Here is a 19,180-nt window from a genome sequence, read left to right on the forward strand (position 1 = left end):
CAAGTGTATACACCAATACACTCAATATTTCTCACACTCCCAACCCGAGTATACCAAGAAAATAATTTCTCTAACTCACACAAAGAAAATTCACGCACTCAAGAAAAAAATACACTCTTTTTTTCTATGCACTCTCTTTTTATCAAAGCTAAAAAGCTTTTGATTTTGGGATACAATAACTGAAGGAATTGAGCTCTATTTATAACTAATTTCCTCCTGCAACTATTGTAAACCTACGATGTGGGATATCAAAATTCTGAATTTTTTATTTAATACATGGGGCCCACTTTTACCTAACAAGTAATAATACCCAGCTGGCACTCTGAGGCCTGAAGCTTGCGGTGTTCCATAGTAGCTTGCAGTACCAGCAATATTGGCCAAGGCCATTTGTCCTTGCATCCCATTGTTTGCATATTGCTGCCAAAGCCGTTGTTCCTGTGTTAGTAACAGTTGTTTCTTCTCTATGTCAGCAATTTGAACATAAGAAGGTGGTGGCACGCAAAGAGATGCAGCAAATGGATCTTGTTGCCCGACTGGTTGGACCGTTCCATCTGGTGCAGGTAACTCCAAAACTGGCATATTTTTGCTTGTTTGTGGCAGTGCTACACTGCTTGAACTTCCAACGCTCATTTCAGAATAATTAGTTTGTTGCCTTATGGACCCCTGATCATACATTCCACTTAATAGCAATGAATCGAAGCCACCAGCAAGATTTTCCTTTTGCTGTGATAAATGGCTGGAAGATTCCACCAAGACTAGTTCCCAGTCAGCTTTACCACTCTCAGCTGCTGGATTCTGCCATGCTGAAGTCAAGACAGGCTCTCCATCAGTAGAAAATTCTTCCCAAGCATCATTTTTTCCTGCAGCAGCAGGCACTGAAAACAAGGAGAGAGCCAATTTATCGTCATATTCATCAGCCGATATTGCATTTTTCAAATTCACAAGGTCTCCAGTGACCTGCTGCTTCGGCTTGTCTAGGGACTGTGGCGTGGTTGGAGAGTTGTAATTCTCTGGTGGAGGGAGAGCTTTTATTTCATATATATCAGGTCCTTTCTCCTCTTTGAGTTTTAGGAAAACCTCTTCCTTGATTTCCTCTGCGCTCTGTAGCCTATTAGCCTTTTCCCGCAAGAACCCCTCTAAGAGTTCCCAAAAGTTTATCCGTAATTTTCTGCACTTCAGGGAATTCCGATGATCTCACCAACCCTAGATCCTTACACCAACTATAGAACACAACAAGTTCATCAATAGTCTTCGACGCATCAACATACACATCAAAAGCCTTAACACAGGAAGCATATTCTAGCTCCAAGAAATGGTCGAGCAAAAGATTCAATGAATTAGATACATCTGCATAAAGCCTAAAACTCTCTTTTACAAGCAAGGATAGTGCTACAAGCACCATCTTACTGTTATTTGCAGCTCCTGGTGGGTTGGAAGTCAATAGTCGACCAAGAATCTGGAGCAACTGAATTAATCTCTCCAAAATTCTCCAGGGCTCCATTTCCTTATCAGATATCACTTCTTTGCTCTCCCTTTGCATTTCGTTCAGATCTGCATATGACCTCAACTTCCTGTCTGTATCATAATGAGCTTGATCTCTGAGCTCTCCATACTCGTACTCATTCCTCTGCTTCTCACCATGAACAACTAAGTCTCCTCTCATACATCATGAAATCAAGCTTCTGATCCAAATACAATGCATAGTTCCTCACGAATCCTGAATGGTCCCATGAGCTTGAGTGGGCCTCATCTCGAAAATCTGACAAATTTAGAACCCTCGTTCCCTTCGGGCTGGCCAACATAATCTCCTGTCCAAAAACCGGGTCCCCATCACTCAACAATCTATTCACAAGCATCAAGGTCTTCAAGGCCACAACCCAATCACGGGTTTTGCTCAGCCTTTTTGAAATCGCCAAAACACATGTGACGACGTACCCTCTTGAATACGATAACATATTCAATATTTCCCTCACATACTTGTCATCTGCAGGCTCATTTTAATGTGTTGTGGCTTTCACAATCAACACCTCAAGGTCAGGGGCAACACTGCCTGTCACTTTTGCTAAACTTATGCTAGTATGATCCTTCACCGCCCCAATTGCCTTTCTGATCGTCCTGGATGCCATCAAAACAACCACTAAACCAAATCTTAATCTCGTTCTCACTCAAATCTTGATCCCATAACACTTGACTGATTCCCAAATATCTGTTTCTCCTCTAGTTGTTGAAACTGTTCGAAAATGCAGTGAATAAGAGTACTATAAGATCTCCTAATAAAAAGTAAAAACTGATACATTTATGGGAATGGGTTTCGATTTCTAATCACATCGATTCTTGCACGCATAATTCGTGAAACACGTTTCTTTTTCTTTCCACATACTTTAATCGGGGAAAAAAGCATGACATCACTGCCGTGACAACATTCGCTCGCATGCAGTTTCCTACGCAGTCAAGTAAAAGGAAAATTTGAATTGCGGATCTCACATCACGATCTTAAAAACCGATCTTTCGATTGAAAAGCAGAATCGATCAGTAAACTCTCACATTAAGAAATGCTTACTGTATATACAATCTAGAAGGTTGGTGAGAAAAAGAAAAAAACTTACGTTGGTTTTGAAGTATCTTGATGAAGAGAAGACGATCGATCTTCCGGCGGTCACCGTGGCCGGAAAATCCACAAGGAGGAGAAGAGAAAGAGAGAAAAAAAAGTAAAGCAGCGATGGATGAATCATTAAACCTCTTGACGAGGTTTATATTTACACTTTCCTCTCGTCTTTACATATTAATGGGAATGAAAAGATAACGATTAATTTATCAAAATATTGGAAAATATTTTGGAAATTAATTTTACTTTTAAAAAGAAAATTTATCTATTATCCGTGTGAAATCTCAGTTGTCAAAAATCAAATTTTGATAATATTTTATTCTAAATCACACAAGTAAAACATTATATTATGATAATTAATTTTTTTTGGATAAAAATCTATTTTTTAAATATATTACCTATATAATTAAATTTCGAGTTTCAGACTATAACAATAATGATATATTTAAAATTTATCATAACTATTAATATATATCTATATATAATTCATTAAAAAATCCATTAAAATAATTCAATAATTTGATATCTATAATTTTAAACAACTTGATTTGATAACCACTCTCTATAACTATCGTATTTATTGGAAAAGGTTTTTCCTAAGCATAAGATCACTGTTTAAGTACAATAAATTTGTGTGTGTTTTTTAAATATAAGATTAAAAAAAGATAATTATTTCATTATTAAAGATTCACACGTGCGAGACATGTGCTTTTTTACATGTGCGAGGCACGTGTTCTTTTAAGTAAGTTTGCACGTGCGAGACACGAGTTTTTTTTTTATATAGATTTGTTATTATACCCTTAAATTGCGAAACCGCGACATTGTGATGGTATGAAGATGGATTGATTCTACATGTTAACTGCAGCATAGAAGCAGTAAGAACACTTACACTTTCATCTTCGAAGTTCACGTATATGGTTTGGCTATCACAAGAATATATACGTAGCATATGTGATTGGACCACTTGCTTCAACACATATAACCAACTATTTTTGCGCACTGTGTTAAAATTATCATATAATATCCACAAAAAATATCATGTTTTCTATGAAAATCAAAATAATGCAAGTTTTTGTTTTTGTTTTTATTTATATATTGAGTTTTTTGGAATTACGCATTAAAATGTTAGAAGTGATATATATGTGTCTTTCTTGCGTACTTATGAGGTGAAGAAGATAAAGAGAATGATGAATAGATTAATATATAAACACATAAACTTTTGTGTGACAATCTCACGAGTCGATTTTGTGATACGGATCTCGTATTTGGAGTCGAACATTAAAAAAATATTACTTTTTCTGTCAAAAGTATTACTTATTATTTTAAACATGATAATATATCTCACGGATATAGATATGTGGTAACATCTCACAAGAAACCTACTAATATATTAAAAGAAAAGCAAAAACTTGTGTGCGACGGTCTCACGGGTCGTATTATGTGAGACTTAACTCTTATTTGGGTCATCTATGAAAAATTATTATTTTTTATGCTAATTGTATTACTTTTTATTGTGAATATGGGTAGGGTTGACCCGTCTCACAGATAAATATTCGTGAGACCGTCTTACAAGAGACCTACTCAAAAAAAAAAAAATACTTTCAAATGGAAACTATTTTGGAAATTAATTTCACTTTTAAAGAGAACCTCTTCTACTATCAGTGGAAAATCTTTCATGTTCTGATAATATTTTACTCAAAATCACACACATAAGATTATATTCTGATACTTCAAAAAAATTTGAAAAAAATTATATCTAAAACATATTACTGAATTGATAATGAAAACCAATTCACATCTTTAGTTTTGATTGATGTCAATGTCTGAGGTCATGTTAGTTTTAACGGAATTAATTTGTATGAAGATATTTGATATAATGTATTACAAATTCGAATTTCAAGGCGATAAATATAGTGGATACATTTAAATCTATTAAAATTGTTAATATATTTTTCGATAATTCGTCAAAAATAATTTTATTTTTAATCACCTCTATCGACCACTCCCTGTAACTGTGTGTTTATTAGAAAAGGAAACAAAACCCAAATCTTTTTTATTAAATAGTAATGGCAGCAATGAATAAATCAATAAACCTCTTGGCGAGGTTATTGATTTAAAATAAATAAAAAATAAAAAAAACTCTTGGAGTATGTGTACTCAAGCCACTCGAGTCCGAAGGTAGATGGGGAACAGTACCTCCACACAAAATATTGGTCCAAGTAGCACTTCCGGTGCAGCCAGTTCCGATCAACCTCAAAGATAAAATTTGATGGCGCATGCAAATAGTAGGCTTTCCCATAAACCAAATAAGGAAATCTACCTATGGGCTTTTTTTGGAATTTTTTTTTATCGTTGAAGAGAAATATCGATACAACTTAAAATAAAAGAGCACGTGCGAGTTATATATAAAACAATCCGTGCACGTGTGTAAAAGAGCACGCACGTGTCTAGCACGTGTTAAAGAGAACACGTGTCTCACACTCACACATTGTGCTTGTGGGACTATATGAAGAGGGATTGATTCGACATGTTAACCACAGCGTAGCAGTAAGAACACGCTCACTTCCATCTTCAAAGCTCACGTATTATAATAATGCTTGGCTATCACAAGAATACGTAGCATATGTGATTGGATCACTTGTTTCAACACATTACCACTGTATATTTTTGTGCACGGAATTCAAATGCTAAAGTTGATTACCCCAAGAAACTCTTCCTGAACATGATTATATTATCATATATTATAAATTATCATAATATCAAAAAATAAATATAATTTTTATTCTATGACAATCAAACTCGTGCAAGTTTTTGTTTTTATATATTGAGTTTTTTTGGAATTACGCAATAAAATACCAAAAGTGGTTTACATGCGTCTCTCTCTCTAGCGTTAGGGGAGGAAATAAATGTCTTCAAATAAAAAAAAAAACATGATTCTCCATAGTTACGTAATCAACCAACAAAAATTTCAAAATATATACATTAATCTGTCGACATAAAATATCATATTCGTCATCCCGAAAATATAACATAACCACTTTACACCTTTTTGCCATCGAAAAAAATTAAATAACTATCAACAACAAAGTAAAATTTCGAACATTTTTTACAGTTTACATTAGGATGATCGAGGATTGTGCATGGGGAAAAACAAAATTTTTATCATTAAAATGAACTAATGGTCTAATTCCACAAATATGGGTAAAAAAAAAAGATCAATATACAGAAAGTTGCCCAAAAGTTCATTCTTCGCACCAATACCTGCAAATTCCAATAAAACGACAAAAGCTCCCAAGTATAATATTGCTATCATTAGCTTCGACAAAGAAAAAAAAATTATTATCATTAAACTATATCAATCAAACTACGAAGTTAAAAAATATTCATAGTACAATTTAATTTCTTTTTAATAAATTATAATTTTGTTTCTCTTTATTTTTTAATTTATGGTTCTATACGTCTTAAAAATTAAATAAAAAATTTCCAATAAAATTTTATTGTAATATCCAACTACAGGTTCCAACTTGCAATAAGCGTGCTCTTTTACAGCATAAGATCAATACCACGTGCGAGACACGTATGTATTCTTTTCATCTTTTCTAATATAATATTTGTACCACGAGCGACACATGTTTTTTCTAGTAAATTATAAGTAACTTTGATATATCAAATATGGCATAATAATAGCAAATATAAGTGTGAAATGAAAATTAAAATACCCCACCAAATCAATGACAATAGTGCCCAAAAAAAATAAACATTATATCACATGGGAATTAGTTTATCGAAAATAACAAAAAAAAATTAATAAATAAAAGAAATCAAAGCTATAAACAAAATGGCTAACACTTCCAACCCACACACCCCATCAGTCCTGTACCTTTCCGTTCATTGAACATGACCAAAATATTAACACCTCCAACTTTATTAAGATGTATCTAAATTTTCAACACTAGATTGTCAGGTTTCTAAACTGTGTCGACGTTTCTCTTGAGCGTAAGAACAATAGAACAAGTCCAATAAACGCCCATTGGTAGATTTCTTTGTCTGGTTTCTGGGAAAGGCTACTATTCAAGTTTTACCTTTGAAGTTGATCGGAACTTGCTGCACCAGAAGTACTCGGACCAGCACCGTTTTCTTGTGGAGGTACTGTTCCCCATCTACCTTCAGACTCGATTGGCTCGAGTACACAGACTCCACCATCACTAAGCCCCAAAGCAAATTGATTGGCTTCCGAGGGGTGTGCTGCAATGACTAGCGGATGTACCCTTAAACTGCAAAACAGTGACTGACCATTAGGAAAAAGATATGTAGTTAAGAGGTCAAAAAGTTAAACAAAAAAAAATTTTGAAAAAATTCACGATATGTTGAAAAAATTCACGATATGCACCTTGCGCTGGTGGGAATATATGAAGAGGGGTTGATTCGACATCTTAACCGCAGCGTAGAAGCAGTAAGAACACCCACACTTCCATCTTCAAAGCTCACGTATATTGATTGGCTATCACAAGAATATGTAGCATACGTGATTGGACCACTTGCTTCAACAGGTAACCACTATTAAAGAAAAAACTAATCAGAAAGAGTTGATATGATATTTAAAAAACAGTACGACGAAGATGAATAGAAGTAACAATTCTCAGAAACAATCAATTACATTTGCCATCAAGGGGTTAGTTAAAGGTAAGAGCAGTAGTATGATGAAGTTTAGAACAAAAAGATCTTACAAAGGTAAAGAATGTTATTTAAAAGATACAATTGTGCTGCAAGTCACACCTGCTTAAGGCATGCCAACTGTGGAGCCTCGTAAATTGCAATCTGCGTCTCGTGGACTACTAGTAAATGTGTTTGATCTTGGTGGAATAGTACACGAGTGTCAGCAAGGGGTGCGGTTGTTCGACCAGGTGGGGTTTGCAGGAATTTACTTGTTTTCTTCTCCCAGGCATCCGAACTCCAAACGCAAAGCTGTAAAAGTGCAAAGTTGTCAGGGTCTGAAGATGAATAAACAGAAAGCCAGATTAAGTGAACTCCAGTATAAATGGACAAAACAAAGCGGTAAGAAGACACAAGTCTTCGTGGAGTAGAACAGCAATGGAAACACAAAAGAGAGAATATTAGCCACCATGAGTTAAATGGTTCTATTTTAGTCATATATTTAAAAAAGATATGGTCATCATGTCAGGTTCAGCATGGCCCCTTGTAAGGTGACTGTTGATCGGGATTGGAGATTATTTATAACCATCTCAAATCTTTATATTGTAGGCATCTATAACAAATTTATTGACCTGAGAATCAGCCCCTGAAGATACAAGCACTTTAAGAGAGGCAGAGAAGGCAAGACCGGTAATCCTTTTCTGGTGTCCTATGAGCTTGACTTTAACCTGTGAAACGAAAAGTCAGTGACAACCGTATACTGAAACAACTTAATTTACTGTGTTAAAAAATAAAAGCAGATATTCATGCAGGTGTATACTGAAACAACTTAATTTACTGTGTTAAAAGATAAAAGCAGATATTCACGCAGGTTACCTCATCAACCCGCACATTGTATATTTGAATAGAGGAGTCATCCATGCCTATGGCAATGATGTTATTATCTTGAGGATGAAACGCAAGAAATGTTGCTGCAGGCGGTGGGGGCATAAACGTCGTCATTGTCTGTGAATAAGGAGAGAGCATGTTACTACTAAGCAGCTTCAAATACTAAAGTATAAAGTAAGGAAACCTTAAAACTGAAGTTCACGTTAGAGAATAACTCCTTTAAGAAAATAGTTTAAATATAATAATTCACACACTAAGCTTTTTAGGTCAAGCAAATGACCACAGACCACAGGTTTTGGTTATGCAAAGGAACAAAGACATGAATAGGCAGTCAATTTCAAAGTAGGAAATCATGTATCAAGCTCCAATGGCCTAATGTGAATCAAATCTCTGATAAACACTTCAGATATCAAGCTTCTGTAAGCAAAAAAAACTGCAATTAGTGAAAACATCCAGACCAGAATAAATTTCGGATGACAGAACCCAGGACCCTACAGTACCATCAGCAATTCCTCATGCAGACCAGCTCAGGCTGGATGGTGGTTTGAGTTTCTTACTGTCAACATTCTGTGTAAGCTAGCAAGAAAAAGCTATGTAAACCCCTTACCTTAAAAGTCATCATGTTAAAAAGAGAAATTTTGCCTCCAGAAGCTGAAAGGACATAAGAGTCATTCTTTGACAGCGCAAAGCATGAAACCCCATCTTCAGGATTTGCATCACTGATATCATTTGTCATCACTATCCCGCTAGCAGGTTGCCATTGTTGCGGCACGGTATTAGCACTAGCCTACAAAAGTTCAATATTCATTAAAATATTGGCAGAAAAAGATAAAGTGAATTTTTTTTGTGAAATAAATTCACACCTTTCCTGTTGGATTACGATCATTCTTTGGCCATTTCCAGAGTTTGTGCACCGCATTAGCAGCTAGTGCCAATATAGCAAATCCCGAATTTGTAAACATCAACTTTGAAACCTGATAAAGTTAAGATCATATTAGAGAGGTTTCACAGTTTTCAATTAACTAAATATGGAACGAATTCCAAACTCAAGACAAATTTCAAAATGGTTAATTAGATGAAACTGAGGTGATGTCACAACTCTAAAGAGAAAATTAATTAAGCTTCTAAATATCTCAAACTACCTTTTGACTGCATCTAAAGCAACATTGCACAGTTGATCAGACTCAAACTCAAAAGGGGATAATATATTATCAACAATTCAGATAAAACTTATTATGCATACGATAAACCTATGGATGTGATAAAAAAACAGGGGCTTCAACTCATACCTTCGCAGATGCTAAATTATCTGGGAGTCTCAAGGAACGGCACTGTGATGGCTCATTCACTTCTGCCATTTTCCAGATTCTGGATTTTTCAGCAGACTCATCTGCAATCCTTGGCTTTTCTGCCAAATTTCGATTTTCTCCACCCTAAAAGAAATCATCAAATAATGGGATTGTAAAGTGAACGCCCAACGTAAATTGTGAATCTTAGTAATGTGGATCAATAAATCATTCACAGAAGAAAAAAATTTATGCATGTAGTCAAATACTTTATCAACTTGATAACACGGGGTTACAAAAGGATTCATGTTTTCAAACTGAAAGAGAAGCATACCATTGCAGCCAATGCTGTTACAGGAGCAACTCGATCAACAATGCTTGATCCAGTAGTAGCATTAACAGCAGCAAATGAGGGAGACTGAAGACACAAGGTGGATTTCATCAAAAAGAGCAAATCAAATTAATAGAAGCAAAATATAATGGTAAACACATGTGCTCACCTTTACAACTGTTGAGGAGGCTATCCTAGAAGAAGTGTCAAAAGGACTACTTTCAATTGTTCGTAGCAGACGAACACCATCTGCATTGGCTAAAATCTTTACAGAATTCTCATTTGTCGAGACAGCTAACATTATTCCTTCCTTGTTGAAACGGATACAAGGAGATGGCTATGAAAATTAAATAATACATGTTAGTACCAACAAGTGTTTTAAATAAGTTTGACTCTGTTTAAATAACAATTACCGGTAATCCACCCTCGGCATCAGTTGTTGTCAATACGTTGACATTGTCCATGTCCCAGAACTTAATCGTGAAGTCATCTCCAGCAGCCAAAATTCGATTTTTTAGAGTATCAAACTGCACTATTCCTCCTGCAGCTCGCTTGCTAAGACCAGTATAAGTACGTTTTACAGCTCCCTCACTTTCATTCCACTCCACAAGATATGAATCTCCTTCTTTGTTTGTCCCGCAAGAAAATAACCTGGATGTCAATACACGAAGTAAAGCGGATTTCTAGGATCTTAAAACTATAGTTGAATAATGGATAAAAACAGTAATAAATAATAAGTTTTATAGACCTTGTTCCATCAGCACTATATGCCATAGTGGTGGATGAATGACCTGGTGCATCGTAGTCAACCCTAGAACCGAGGTTATCGTACAACCATGCCTTTATCTTCCCATCAGTTGCTGTGGAGAAGATGAACTGCAGGGGGGTGTGAAGCAGTCAGCTACAATATCAATACTGTGGTAGCACATCTCATGCCTGAATTGGTCAACTACATGGCCAAACTATTTCATCATTGCATTTGTTCTTTACCAGGGAAAAAAGTTTTTTTCTTTTCATAGGGCAGTTTCAAAGCCTGGAAAGGAATTCCAGACTGAAAACCGCTCACATATGGATCAGTCATTAGTTGTTCATATCTAAAATGGTGTTAATACCTGAATATTTTCTTTATGATGTGGACAGACAGAATGTACAGCTGCTTCATGGCCTGCAAATGTAAACTGTTTTGAACCTGAAGCCGCATCCCACACCTGTGCATGATGAAATTTCAGGCTGTCTTTTCCATTTTCTGAAAGCATGCCCATTTTTAAAAACAAAACTAATGTCATCCTTTTATTTTCGCTTTTTTTTTTTCTAGATGCTCTTTCTAAGGTCTCCCAACATAATAATTATTTTCAATCTGATTTTTCACTTTATGTTCTTATACAATATAATATATTTTAAAATTCTAAAATACCCCACACATTATTAAAAGTAAATCACCATATGAAAACTTAAATGATTTGCACTTACACTAAATTATGTTGCCTTCCAAAAACAAGATCCAACATGCACTTCATTTCCAATTCATTATCAAAAAAATCATCTTCCAAAACAAGTATCTAGAAATTCAGAAACCAAAATCTGAACATACCCCAAAATTTGACACAAGTTTGACTGCAACATACCAACATATCTCAATAATCCATTCACATACCCAAAAATAAACCAAGAGCGAAGCAGACCCAGAAAAAAAATGTAAAGAAAGTTCATAAACAATCCACCCTCGCTGTGCCACACAAATGACTGATCAAAGACTCAGACCTTAATAAGCCTGTCCTCTCCACAAGTGACTACACAGAGCTGCTTGTTTGGGAAGGAGAAAGCAAGATCATTTACACTCCCGACATGTGCTTCAATCTGAAAAATATATTTAAAATTGATGTCAGTGGCACCTTGTTGATTGAGAGTAGTCATATCAGAGGAGATTAATATTAGAAATTAGAAAGAATACAATAGATCAGTTACTAATGCACAAACCTCAAGGTGGTTTCTTAGGTCATCACCACCATGGTAGGAATATAGGTGCACAATGTGCTTGGAGTACGCAACACCTGCAGAAATCGATTAATACACACCACCATTCATGAGTTCTTTTCCTAAGTTCAGAGCTTAACTATTTAAAACAATTTAATATATTTATGGCAGGCATAATAAACTAAAATTTCCAAACAACCTACCAAATAAAGAACCTTCAGGACTCCACATCACACGGTTTATCGATGCAGAATAATCATTGCCCAAAGATGTCTATAAAGGAATCAGAAAAAAACAAATCAGTTCGACAACAAAAATCCAATACTGAGCTGGATGCAAAGGACCCTCCCATGCCTAAAAGATCCAGAATCATACCTGCAGTGCCACTGAACAAGCCCCAAGATCCCATACCTTGAAACTTCTGTGGCAAATTCTATTTCTGCCACCCAGTTCCCAAACCATAACGTCTCCCAAATTTGTCCCGACTGAAAGAGAAAATCAAATAAAGATGATCAGGCTTCATATAATATTCCATGACAAAATTAGCTTAAAAATAATATGTATCAAGTGTGTAAGCACCAACCAAGAAGTAAAACTTGTTGCACTGGATGAAAATCCATACTCTTGACGGCAGAGCCCTGACTGAGATTCATCACCATGGTCTTTGGCAACTCCTCGGATGAGGGTGAGGTATGCCCATGAGTTTGACTGGAAAATCCAACAGGCAAAACATTGACAGGTACATTATTGACCTGCAAAAAAATTGTTCAGAGTGAATTTGTCCTTCATATAGAAATTTTACTTATGCCACAACTTTCAATTTTAGTGTCTGTAAACAATTCAATTTACTATTAATGATGGAAAAACTACACCAGAAACACATAACTTGGGCCCCACTTGTTTGGAATACTCAATCAACTCAGCTAACCTAAAAAATTCATAATTTGAGATACATTTAAAATTCTTCTCTCAGAATATTAATCTTTTCAAAATGTTTGATCAAATCGTTCAAACACTTCAAAACAACTATTCAAAACACAATTATTGCATGATGACACATTCTTTCCACTTTTCTGAACATGCATATTTTTATTTCATCATTTCACTCAATCAATTTACAATACAACTTTAGGACAAACTAAATTGAATTGAAAGCCCAATCAAATGACATCATTAAAATTCAATTTTTAGGAGTCATAGCAATCTAAATTCAAGTTCCAAATAAGAGTGATTGAGTGTCGATTCTTGCAAGGATGAGAAGAGAAACTTAAGATTCTAACACCATACTTCGTCTGGAAATCCAAAAGGTCTCGTTCTTTTCATGACATGCTCTGAATCGGCAGTCTGGTAATCCATTGCCAGGTTAATCATTGGAGGAGTCCTAGGGCGCTTTAATAAACCTGTATCAGTTAAAAGCACTAAGATATAACATGTGATGTAGTGCTAAAAAACAGGTGACAGAGGAAAGAGTTCAAGTTAACAATTAGTAATTTGAAATAAAAATATACCAGCATTATTTTGTGGGTTGAATCCAATGGGACCGGTAGAGGAGGACGGATGAGGAACCTGAGAGGGACTAGCCATCCATCCAGCAAGAGGAGTTGGCATAGGACCTGGATTTGGCTGAAATGACTTGACAAACAGAGCAATATTTATACTTTCATATCTCAAGAGTTGTAAACAAGTAGAACTGCTAACATTCTATCTACTTACGCCATGCGTGGTCAGAGGTGGAAATGCCCCTGGCTTGGGAACAGCTCCCATAAGATGGTTAGTGACAGGGGATGGCGCCCTTGCACCATTTGGCTGTGATGGACCACATGAATGGTCCACAAACAATGTTTTAATATCAGGATTGGGCTTCGGATTCTTACAAAGCTGATGCTGCCAGTTCAAACTACAACCAAATACAGAGTTGTGTAAGAGCATAGGATTGACTACATCAACCAGGAATAAAATAACATTATCACAATCCCAGGAAACAGACCTCTGATTGATTAGTGTCCTCAATCTTGAATTCTTCAAGCTGGGAAAGTTCAGCTTCTCACGAAACAGAGGATTTGCCTCTATCAACTTTTTAAGTTCAACAAGCATTATACCCCTAGCAGTCTTGGTGTCCCCATACTTGGACAATTGTTCATTCTCTCTACATGTTACCACATTCAGATCAATATCTTCAAAACCAAGAAGGATGGTTCCCATAATTGAACAAGAAAACCATAACAAGGGCAACTACACGTTCTTTCATTACCTAAAGTTCTCAAAGGTCAACAACTGCGTTATTTCTTTAAAAAGATCTTCATTAAATGATGAGAATACTTTCAAGTCCTTCACCAGAATGTCAACAGCTTTTGCACGATCTTTCCTGTATTTAATAAACATAATCTTAAATCCAATACATATAAATCAAAAAAAATATGAAACTTAATACAAAAGCTGACTAAGGTAATAAATGGTGTTACATTAAAATCAATCAAATCGAACACTCACTTGTCCAAGGCTTCAACATATGAATCCACAAAAATACAAAACTTATTACAAACGCTGACTGATACAATAGATCATGTTCATTAAAATGAATAAAAACGAACACACTCACTTGTCCAAAGCTTCAAGGTACTTCTGCTTTCGTATCTCAAAGAAGATTTTCATAGAATATCTGTTATCATCCACTTTTGTGAAGCCAAACAAATACTTTTCTACGTTTTCCCATTCTCCATTTGTCACCATTTCCTCAAAATATCGCATATTGAAGAAAAAACCGGATTCTTGCTCCAATCTGAAATCATAAAAAAAGCTAATCAATTCCCAGTAAACAGTTTTAACGCATAAAAACACCCTAAACCACTCAAAGTATTCAGCACCTTACAAAAAGTAAAAAGAAAGAAACAACCGAACACCCACACAACACTTCCTAAAACGAAGTTACCAAGTCAATTAAATTGTCCAAATTAGACCATGAGATTCAGCCAACGTACAATTGACGCAAAGTCGCCAAATGTTTAAAACGACGGAACCATTTTCCATCAAATACTAATAATCCCAATCCTCATTTCCCAACGACCCCAAACAACCAAATTAACCACCAAAAGGGGAAAAAATCAATATTCAGAATAGTAAACCCCTACCTGTGAACAGTCTCCTTAAACTTCTCCTCATCAAGAAACTGGAGTATCAAAAACACTAGCTCTCTGCTCAACGACGACATGCTTTGCTTCCCCCAGTCAACACACCTGCTCCGAAAACCAAAATCAGACAAATCAAAAACCAAATTAAACAAAAACAAACAAACAAACAAAATTTCCAAATCGATTGCCAAAAAAAAATCACCACCAAAACATGAAAGGAAAAAACCCCCTAGAACCTCAAATAAACACATGTACGTATAAAAGCTTATGCGTTCACTACTATAAGCTGCATATTCAAGAGTGGGTGTTCGTGTGCGCGTGCTTCTATCCCTGTAAGCCTCTGTGTGTATATATATATGGAGAGAGAGAAAGGGGGATTGTTAGAGAGAGAGGAACAGATCTTACAACAATTTTTTTCGCACTCTCTCTCTAGGGCTTTTGGGGAGAGATTTGATGTGGGAAGAACAAACCCAAATGTCACAATTAAATAGACAGATCTGATACGTAGACTGTCTTATAATAAGTAATCATACTTATCGGAATATATATTTTTTTAAGAAGTTATACTGATTAACTCCCCCGACAACCAATTATGTTCATTGAATTTCCGAGATTTCGAGGCAAGTTTACTTTTAGGAGTTTTCATGTGTGCGCATCCTCACCATACTTAAGGTGCACCCCCCTCATTTTTGCGCATTATATTTATGTATATATTTCCTATTGAATTTGTATCATATCTTTTTCACCACGGAATTGCAGCCGTTATTTTTTTTATGTCAACATGGTAAATCTCTTAATTAACGTAATAATTTTCAAATCATGTTATTCAGATAAACGCTAGACAAGTTTTGTGTGATTAGCTTGCTGTCAAAAATGTTTATAAAGAGAATCAAACTCTTCATAATTGGTCAAACAATCACCTAATTCACCTACTCGAACGCCTAATTTTGCACATACTTAGAGAGAACAAACAAATAAATTATTTAGGGGAAAAATTTGTAAAGTGTATTTGATTTTATTATCGTGAATGATAGAAAATTCATGTCGCGTTATGAGAATAATATGTACCTAATTAACTGGTATGATGTTCATAATATGAAATATGTCAAATATGACACACCAAATCGAAGGTGGGTTTATATTTTAGAAGATCGTGCATTTCAGTCCGACCTAAGTAACTGTTAACTTCTATCAAAGTTGTTGGAAAAGACAAGGACTCAATAAATAAATATCGAACTTAATATGTGTAATATAAACTTAATACGTAATATGTGTAATGTCTATAAATGAGATTACGACTATAAAGAGAGAATGCAAAAATAAATATCGAAAATTTTCAACCTAATAAAAGTTATTTTAAATATCTCTATATGATCAAATTTTTATTATTTTATCAAAAATTATAACTGATTATGAAATAATATTCAAGTATTTTGAACCATGACGGTCTAAACACAGATATCTAACTTTTTTTCTAAAAGTGACAAATAATCGGTTTCGAACAATCTCACTCAGGATCATGACATCAGCTTGTGACTTGTGGGAGTTAAATATATGATTATGACGTATTTTATATGAAAACATAATAAACCGAAGCAACCTAAAGTCAAAATAATAATATTTTCTATCGATTATTTTTACATATATAATATCAAACAGATATGTTCACTGTGTTTACTGGTGACATAAAAAATAAATAAATAATATAAATACGTTATACATGCTAGAGTGAGCAAACAACTAAATTATTTGGAATTATGCTTGAAATTCAAAATAGATTCATGTGCATGGATTTTTTAATCTAATTAATTTTCTTTTATTATTCTTCAGGTTACTAATAATTATTAAATTATAAATATTTTATCTTAAATTTTTTCAAATTCAAAGCATATGTAATGATAGGTAACATTTTAGTCATTTTTAGAATATGAGATATGGTGCTTCCAAAAAAAAAATGTATGATATATGGTAGTTATAAGATTTCATAAATTTTCTAAATAGATTTTATGATATTTTGTATTGATTAATAAAAGAAGACTTATATTTTTCAGTCTAAATAATCAATGTAGTTAATCAATGGGTTGAATTAAACTCGATCATATAGTATATGTATATGAGAAGAAAAATAAATAAATTCATACGACAAAAACAATAAACCAAAGCAACATGCATAAAATCAAAATATATATTTTCTATCAATTTACAAACGACGTGACACACACATTACATATATATATTATTTGTAGTTTATTGTTTGTCATAAAATAAATAAATATAAACAGCTTGTGGTATTTTGTATGAAGTTTCCAAGTAATTTGAAAACAAATACAACAATAGACCACGTTATATTAAACTATTATATAATCTAACAATATAATATTTTTGGGAATATGAAAATTGAATTAAAAGTATTGACCAAGCTGTGGGATGTAAAATATATTAAAAATATTTTTAAAAATAAAATAAAAATAAAAGATGACAAATAATTCTACTTTTGGAGTTGAAAAATGGTTTTAGGTAAATCAAAACAAATAAGGCCTTAGATGTTTATGAAACGCGAAAAGTTGATGAAAAGCTTGGTAAAGCATTAACAAGTCACAAGCAAAATAAAGCAATAAATAATCTAAAAATAAATAATAAAGCAATAAAAAAATCTGCGGTCCCCTGATCATAATAAACAAAAAACAAAATTTTTTTTTTATTAAACGTAAATATTTTAAATCAGTCTCATGATATGTCTTCTTATTCGCTACCAAATATACATTCTTATTTCTTTTTCTTTCTTTTTTTGAAAAATACACTCTTTTCATTTGAATGCTAAAGTTGAAGCCTTATTTTTACATATGATATAATATCTATGCACATAAATATTGAATTCGTGCCACCATTTTGAACTAAAGATATAATGAACCGAATTGAGTATAGAGTTCGAGCTCCATTTGAAGCTTGGAGATTTTAATTTTTTTTTCTCGAATTCGATTTGAAATAAAGTTCGCGTTCGGCTTGAAATATTCCAATTTATTCAAATTATTGCTCAGATATTAAAGTTCAAGAATGAAGGTTCGAAAGCTCGAACTTCAGAAAAGCTCGAAAAATATATATGTATTTGATATATAATAATATTTTATAGATAAAAATTTAAAACTCACGAACTATCGAATAAAATAATTTTAGCTCCAGTTTGAATCAAATTTGATAAGTTCGAGTACAAATCAAATATTTATGGAGTTGACTCAAAAAAACCGCGCTCGATTTAATTACAACCCTATTACACATTAGAATGAGTAAACAAGTAACTTAGTAAGAGGAAAATTTGTAACGTGTTTGATTTCGTTCTTGTCTAGAAATGAAAATACTTTACGTCGTACAATTATCAAGATTTGAACATAATACGCATAATATCTATAGGATCGAACACTTGTGTAATTATATCTTCTCTCATTAAATCTCGAAATTGAGGATTTCGATTTCAGGAATAAGTCTTCCAAACAAAACCAACCAAATCAAATCTAAAAAATTTTGAAATCTATTTATGAAAATACAGAGATGAATAAGTGATTGTTTCATTTTATTTATTAACAAAATTGACAGATGGAATTTTCACTCGCGAAATACTTGGGAAAAAAAATGGTTCTCAATAACAACAATATTGTCCAAGTTCTATCCAATGTAACAGTAAAACAAGTAATTAACAAAATAAACAATAATTAATCTTATATTATCCATTTTCATTCGTGGGATAAATAATATTGGTTTAAATGGAGAACAATTGTGATTTACATTAATGTTTTAGATGAGATTTTGAGGAGAGAAGAAGCCGACAGAAGGTTTAACAAGGATTAAATTTACTGGGTTTACCGCAAAAAAAATAATGCTCAAAAGGAAATAAATGGAGATTAATGATATATTTAAGAATAATGCTAAAGATACAACCAATATATCTTTACAACGATATTTACAACCATTATATCGCGAGATTTTACCGTTATATCGCGAGATTTTGTATTCCATAAATAGTGAAATTTTGACAAATTGAATTTTTTGTGTTGTACAAATTGATGTACAAATATGGATGTACATGTAGCATCAATCTATATTTAATAGTGTTCCAATTTTCGATTGAGAATAACAGGAAAATTGATTGTCTTTTCGAATTATTGTCCAAATAGACTTATCCGATTACACAGCTTAATTCATTTAAATTTTTTAGTAATTAATTTTTGGCATAGATTAAAATGGAAATTACAAACTCGATTGGTTGAAATGACTCTGGTCAATATTTTTTTTAAAAAAATTTATTTATTACTTTCTTTGA

The 19,180-nt window shown here is 33.7% G+C and overlaps 1 protein-coding gene and 1 pseudogene across 4 annotated transcripts; both read right to left on the reverse strand.

Moving 5' to 3' along the window:
* Positions 1-207: 207 nt before the first annotated feature.
* On the reverse strand, positions 208-2,773 carry LOC140971366 (probable clathrin assembly protein At4g32285; annotated as a pseudogene).
* A 3,542-nt stretch (positions 2,774-6,315) lies between these two features.
* On the reverse strand, positions 6,316-15,289 carry LOC140971367 (topless-related protein 4-like). 4 transcript variants are annotated; one of them, XM_073433600.1, is made up of 26 exons: positions 15,271-15,289; positions 14,866-14,970; positions 14,337-14,516; positions 13,989-14,102; positions 13,725-13,883; positions 13,451-13,634; positions 13,246-13,369; positions 13,025-13,137; positions 12,321-12,489; positions 12,113-12,222; positions 11,941-12,010; positions 11,741-11,814; positions 11,525-11,620; positions 10,876-10,971; positions 10,512-10,639; positions 10,177-10,414; positions 9,933-10,100; positions 9,767-9,850; positions 9,436-9,579; positions 9,010-9,120; positions 8,754-8,933; positions 8,135-8,263; positions 7,891-7,986; positions 7,382-7,570; positions 6,996-7,162; positions 6,316-6,879 (listed from the first exon to the last, which is right to left on the reverse strand). In XM_073433600.1, exons 2-26 carry the CDS (start codon positions 14,943-14,945, stop codon positions 6,684-6,686), a joined length of 3,399 nt encoding a protein of 1,132 aa, XP_073289701.1. In that variant the 5' UTR covers positions 14,946-14,970; positions 15,271-15,289; the 3' UTR covers positions 6,316-6,683. The 4 variants fall into 4 exon arrangements, with proteins under 4 accessions (XP_073289701.1, XP_073289700.1, XP_073289702.1 ...); XM_073433599.1 differs by having other exon boundaries at positions 14,866-14,973; positions 15,271-15,286; XM_073433601.1 differs by lacking the exon at positions 15,271-15,289 and adding an exon at positions 15,102-15,251 and having other exon boundaries at positions 13,246-13,360.
* Between the last annotated feature and the right edge of the window lie 3,891 nt (positions 15,290-19,180).

The sequence above is a fragment of the Primulina huaijiensis genome, chromosome 2 (genome assembly GCF_012295235.1).
Source record: "Primulina huaijiensis isolate GDHJ02 chromosome 2, ASM1229523v2, whole genome shotgun sequence".
In the NCBI taxonomy this organism is placed as follows: Eukaryota; Viridiplantae; Streptophyta; class Magnoliopsida; order Lamiales; family Gesneriaceae; genus Primulina; species Primulina huaijiensis.

What these genes read in the sequence shown, in the direction of transcription:
- LOC140971367 (XM_073433600.1), bottom strand. Translation starts at nt 14,945, where the DNA reads ATGTCGTCGTTGAGCAGAGAGCTAGTGTTTTTGATACTCCAGTTTCTT. An exon ending in TTGACCTTTGAGAACTTTAG is followed by an intron (nt 13,884 to 13,988) that starts GTAATGAAAGAA and finishes GGTAACATGTAG; the next exon opens with AGAGAATGAACAATTGTCCA. An exon ending in TCCTGAAGGTTCTTTATTTG is followed by an intron (nt 11,815 to 11,940) that starts GTAGGTTGTTTG and finishes CGATTTCTGCAG; the next exon opens with GTGTTGCGTACTCCAAGCAC.